Here is a 6,305-nt window from a genome sequence, read left to right on the forward strand (position 1 = left end):
CCAAAGGGCTGATTCTCCTTTGTTCCTTGGGTTTGAGGGAGGACTCTTCCCTAGTACCCCAGTGATTAGTTGAAACATGTTGGAATGCTGAACCAACTTGAGTGAGGGCCTGGGAAAGCAGAAGGGAATTATTCACAAAGAGGAGCTTAAAACTAAGTATTAGATGAGACTTTTCTTGTCCCCGTCTTTCTCTATGGGCCTCTTCCTTGCAGACTTCCTCGCCCAGTGACTGCTGCCCCCTTGTGGCGAATATTCTCAGTTTGCCCTGGAGTGCATACTGGCTTGTGCAGTCCAGAACCCAGTCTGTTTTCTCCCTTGTTCTCTATTTTCTGCCCCAGGAGCTACCTTTTCCCTAGATGATTAATTAGAGACATGTCTGCTCTTTCCAGGGACTACCCCATCTTCAAGTCCTTTCTAGTCTAGGCATTAGTTTGCAATTGGTCAACACCTGTAAAATCAAAGCATGGGTAGCCCCAGGGCAATTGTCTCCTTACACTTCCTGCTATTACTTATAAAGGATAAGAGAACCCAGGAGGAGAGCATGACTTAGTTTAAGAAATATGCTTGCCAGGGGCAGAATTGTAGGCACCAGTGCCATGCTACATTCGGCATGCATGGTAGAGGCAGAACACAGATTACACAGCACCAACTCTAAACAGTAGCAGATAGTTTGGAAAGGACAGACAGTCCAGCTCGGCTATATGAAAGTGCAGTTTTCAGGCACAGCTTATATACACTCTGTTCCTTAAAGTGATAGGCACCCTGAATCGCAGGAAGCAGGTAGGGGAGGATCGACAGCACATCAATCCAAGGAGATATGACTAATGTTGTTTACTCTATAACCATTGAGTGAGCACTTACTCTGTATCCTGGCAGAGGCTCTGAAGGTGAATTGGAGTGGTCTCTAGCAGCCCACGGTCTAGTGGGGCAGACTGACTTGTAAATGCATCATTACAGGACAATAGGGTTCCTGTTATAAGGAAGAAGTGACCGAAGTACCAGAGGTAAAGCTAAAGGACAGACATTAGTTGCTGGGAGCAGCTGAGGCAGATTCCCAGAGATGCCATCCGTCAAGACTGAGAGCGTGGCGAATGACATTACCACCACTCCTCCAATCACCACCATTGGCCCCAGCTCTGCTGGTCTCCCTGTGGTCCAGCCAGACTCCAGGAGTGGCCCCCAGACTCAGGGCAATTCTAATCAACCAGTTCTTCGTTGGTGGTGGTGGAGCTTCTTCCTCCAAAGCTCCATCAACATCTCCATCCCAAAGAAGCCTAGAGTTGAAGTAAACACTGCATGTTTGCTGTCCAAACACAACTCAGTCTTTGACCTCCTTCCCACTGGGTTGTCCTCTAGCCATCAACCCCACCCCGGTGGTGGAGGGCTCCTACAAGGCCCTCCCATACGGACTGCTAGAATCTGTACTATATAAAGTCAAGTTCTTTCCCCTTTATTCAGGTCAGGCAAGTTGGAAGCTTTCAAACGGAAATAAAAGCAAGAAAAGGAAGAGAATGACAATAGCCATCCACAGAGTGGAGAATTCAGATAATGGATCCTTAACTCCATCTTCACCTAGGGTTCCCCTGCTTGGACACAGGGACCCTGTGAGTCTCTGATAGCCTGTGACCCCCTGATTTAACCTGTTCTCCAAATATAGACATGGGCAGGGCCCAAGGAGGAGCTGTGCTGTGACGAGGCTTCCCTATTCTTTATTCATCAAGTTTCCTCTCAGTGTTAAGGCACTCTGGTCTCTGAGTTCCAGGCTCTTACAGTTGGACATACATGGTTGGTGACTCAGGTAGGGAGCCACCTCTGATTGCCAGGACTTTTTCTGGGGCAGGGTGACTTAGTTTGACTATATTTTGGAAAATGCATCTGGTTGTCTGGGACCTGTGATTTGTACTCCATTGACTCCCTGCCTCCTTCCTCATGACCATGTATTCAGTTCTGTTTTTATACATGGCTACAGATGGTGACCAGGGGGCCACAGTCTTCTCACCTTCACCTTTCACACCTCTCTCCTTTTAAAAATATTTATTTATTAAAAAAATTTTTGGGGGGGCTGAGCTGGTCTTTGTTGCTACACGGGAGCTTTCTCTAGTTGCAGAGAGTGGGGGCTACTCTCTAGTTGAGGTTCACAGGCTCTAGGCACGTAGGCTTCAGTAGTGGTGGAACAGGGGCTTAGTAGCTGCAGCTTGCAGGCTCTAGAGCACGGGCTCAGTGGTAGTTGCGGCTCACGGGCTTAATTGCTTCGTGGTATGTGGGCTCTTCCTGGAGCAGGGATCAAGCCTGTGTCTCCTACACTGGCAGACAGATTCTTAACCACTGTGCCACCAGGGAAATTCCACATCTCCCCTTTTTTAGGGAAGAGGATGACTTTTTCTGATTTGACGTTTATTGCTTTGCCCTGAGGCTTAGTCTTTTGTGAAAATGCAGTCCTGGCAGAGATATTAAAAGGTGTGGGTTTGAATGAACTCATAGAACCTCAGATTTGGAAACATCTCAGGGGTTATTTACTCTGCCTCCCTCAATTTGAATGAGGAAATGGAAATCTGGAGAGGTAAAAGGACCCACTCAAGGTCACATAGCTAATTAGTGACAGAATCAGGACAGCACGAGCACTGGATACCAGATATCCTTATTTCCAGTCTTGGTAATCATTTGTAGGGTTTTCAGATTGTTCTCGGAAGAGCCCTGGAGGTTTTGTGGGAACCTCCTCTGTAGAATCCCAGGGACGGGGGAGCCTGCTGGGCTGCCGTCTATGGGGTCGTACAGAGTCGGACAGGACTGAAGCGACTTAGCAGCAGCAGCAGCAGCCTCTGTAGTGACTACTTAGTTGGAGAGAGGGGCACACCCACCCTCCTCAGCAGAAGAGCTTTTGTCTGTTTCATGTCTGTTTCTTCTGGTAAGATTTTGCTTCAATAAATGTTTAACAACCTTAAAAGTTATTTGAAAAGTGCTGAACAATTCTGTGGGTATTTAAGGGGTGACCATGATGGGGGTTTCTCTTAAATGCTTACACTTTCTTTAGACAGAGGACCCAAACATTTATTGCTCCTTTAGAGAAAAAGCTTAAAATACACTTTTTTTGAGGAGGGGAGCTGTGCTGCGTGGCATGTGGTATCTCAGTTCCCCAGCCAGGGACTGAACCTGTGCCCCCTGCAGTGGAAGCGGGAATCTTAACCACTGGACCACCAGCAGAAGCCCCTTGAAATACACTCTAATGCAATTTATTACTATATTGTCTTCCCTCAGTGGATTTTAAGAAGGTTAAATAAGAATTGGTAAAGGAATTCCCTAGTAGTCCAGTGGTTAGGATTCAGCACTTTCGCTGCTGGGCCCTTGCAGGCTGCATAATACAGCAAAAAACAAACAAAACACCAGGAATACCATGGAGGGGAAATAGCATAGAAAGGGGCATCTGAGAGCAGGTTTTGTCTTTGCCACCCCATGGACAGTAGCCCACCAGGCTCCATGGAATTCTTCAGGCAAGAATACTGGAGTGGGTTGTCATTTCCTTCTCCAGGGGATCTTCCCAGTCCAGGGATCAAACCCACATCTGCTGCATCAGTAGGCAGTTTCTTTACCACTGAGCCACCTGGGAAGCCCTAGAGCAGGTTTGCCTCCTTCCATTTTGCCTGATGCTGGCCCTTCCCTGAATGTATAGAACAACTTAGTCCTCCCATCTGAATGCCCAGACATGGCTGAGGATGCAGAAAGTCAAAGTCAGCACAGAGGCAGTATTATAGGTAAACCTGATGCCACTATGGGGCCAACCAACAGCTGATGTTTTTCCTTGTGTGTATGTCCATATTATCCCACATTTAGGCCTTGGGGTTCTGGAAAGCTGACAACACGATGAAGCTGATCCTTAAAGCAGCCTGTGACAGAGGTGAAGGAAGGGCTCTTCAGTTACCAAGCTAGCAGATAAGCACAAGATAACCTAGTAACAGTTATCACATCCTTGATGAGAGTGATTTGGATCTGAGTTACTAAATCACCTTTCTTTCCTTCTAGTCTTTCAACCAGATCACACCATGACAATCATCCTGAAAGATTTATCTAATAGCAGTTATTTGTGGGAGGGGTTTGAGGATGAGTTTGAAAATTACAGCGGCACGCCACCCACAGAAGACTATGATTATAGTCCCTGTGAGATAAGCACTGAGACACTCAACAAGTATGCTGTGGTCGTCATCTATGCCCTGGTCTTCTTGCTAAGCCTCCTGGGAAACTCCCTGGTGATGCTGGTCATCTTATACAGCCGGATTGGTCGCTCTGTCACTGATGTCTACCTGCTGAACCTGGCCATGGCTGACCTGCTCTTTGCCATGACCTTGCCTATCTGGGCCGCCTCCAAGGCAAAGGGCTGGATCTTTGGCACACCCCTGTGCAAGGTGGTCTCACTCCTGAAGGAAGTGAACTTCTACAGCGGTATTCTACTGCTGGCCTGCATCAGCATGGACCGCTACCTGGCCATTGTCCATGCCACACGCACGCTGACCCAGAAGCGGCACTGGGTCAAGTTCATATGTTTAGGCATCTGGGCCCTGTCCGTGATCCTGGCCCTGCCCATCTTCATCTTCCGTGAGGCCTATCAACCACCATACTCCGACCTAGTCTGCTACGAGGACCTGGGTGCCAATACAACGAAATGGCGAATGGTGATGAGGGTCCTGCCCCAGACCTTTGGCTTCCTCCTGCCCCTGCTGGTCATGCTGTTCTGCTACGGATTCACCCTGCGCACGCTGTTTTCAGCCCAAATGGGGCACAAGCACCGGGCCATGCGGGTCATCTTTGCTGTTGTGCTCGTCTTCCTGCTCTGCTGGCTGCCCTACAACCTGGTCCTGATCGCGGACACCCTCATGAGGGCCCATGTGATTGCTGAGACCTGTCAGCGCCGCAACGACATTGGCCGGGCCCTGGATGCCACCGAGATCCTGGGCTTCCTGCACAGCTGCCTCAACCCCCTCATCTACGTCTTCATTGGCCAGAAGTTTCGCCACGGACTCCTCAGGATCATGGCCATCCGTGGCCTGATCAGTAAGGAGTTCCTGGCCAAGGATGGCAGGCCTTCCTTTGTTGGCTCTTCTTCAGGGAACACATCTACTACCCTCTGAGACTCCACACCGGGCTCCTCGCTTCCCCTCAGCATCATCCCAAGCCCCATGTCCTCTGGCCGTTCACAGTCCCATGTCAAGGCAGCTCCCCATTGTAGTTACAGGAAGTTGCTGAGGCCATGTCCCTAATAGGCCCCCATCACATGGACTAGACAGCCTGTCCTGGGCCCACCTCTTGCTGTAATCACCATGTCCACTGATAGAGCTTGGTGCATCCTACCACTGAGCCCATAGTGCTCTATCTTCTGGCAGACATCCTTTGAAGATATTCTTTTCAGTGATTACAAAACGTTCTCATTAATGGGAACCATTAATGTAAAACACCATTGGTTACTTCCCTAGCTCTCCCTTTCCTTGTCAGCCAGGAAAGTCCCCTTCCCTTGAGAGAGGCTGAAAATGACAAACACTCATTTTCCAAGATTCCCTTAAGATAGGAGTGGCCATATCATCTTGATCTGATTTATAAAACTTAAAAATAATGATGTGCTGGTAAATCACTCTCCTGGTGGGGAGGAAGTTCTGATTTGTAGCATTTGCTATGTTCTGTGGTATAAATAAATGCTACCACCATGGCTGGTTTCAAGGATGGTGGTGTTTAACAACAAGCTCACAAAATCTAAAAAATGTGATAATGTGCTTTCACAAGCTTGTGCAAACTGGCTTCAGCATACTGTTGCTTAAGAGGAAGTCTAATGGGCTCAGGGGACTCCTGGGAAATATTCTTAATTTAAAACACACACACACATACACATCCTTGGTTCTTGACTTTGACTATGGTTATAGGATATGATGTGTGGAGCTGAAGCAGCCACTTTGTGAAAAGGAGGGAAAAGGCCTTAGGCTGATGGAGTCAAAGGATAATAAGGACCTGAGAATAAAAAGCCCAGAATAAACCTAAGCATAAATGGTCAAATGAGTTTCAACAAGCGTGCCAAGACTATTTAAGGGGGAAAGGATGGTCTTTCAACAAATTGTGCTGGGAAAATTAGATATCCACATACATAAGAATGAATCTGGGCCCCTACCTTACATCATATACAAAATTAATTTAGAATGGATCAAAGACTTACAATTAGAGCTAAAATTATAAAACTCCTGGGAAAAAACTTAAGGAAAAAGCATAATTTGGTCTGAGGTTGGGAATGGAGTGAGGCTCAGAGATGGGATTTAGATCAAGGTTGAGAC

The 6,305-nt window shown here is 47.7% G+C and overlaps 1 protein-coding gene across 1 annotated transcript; it reads left to right on the forward strand.

The window, feature by feature from the left end:
• The first annotated feature begins 1,712 nt into the window (after positions 1–1,712).
• Positions 1,713–5,692, forward strand: CXCR1 (C-X-C motif chemokine receptor 1). Its single transcript, XM_086340607.1, has 2 exons — positions 1,713–1,798; positions 4,018–5,692. The coding sequence occupies exons 1-2, from the start codon at positions 1,783–1,785 to the stop codon at positions 5,118–5,120; spliced, it is 1,119 nt and encodes a 372-aa protein (XP_086196733.1). The 5' UTR covers positions 1,713–1,782; the 3' UTR covers positions 5,121–5,692.
• The last annotated feature ends 613 nt before the right edge of the window (positions 5,693–6,305 follow it).

This window comes from Bos grunniens, chromosome 2 (assembly GCF_055505025.1).
Source record: "Bos grunniens cultivar Pamir isolate PY7600 chromosome 2, Bosgru_T2T1.0, whole genome shotgun sequence".
Taxonomy (NCBI): Eukaryota; Metazoa; Chordata; class Mammalia; order Artiodactyla; family Bovidae; genus Bos; species Bos grunniens.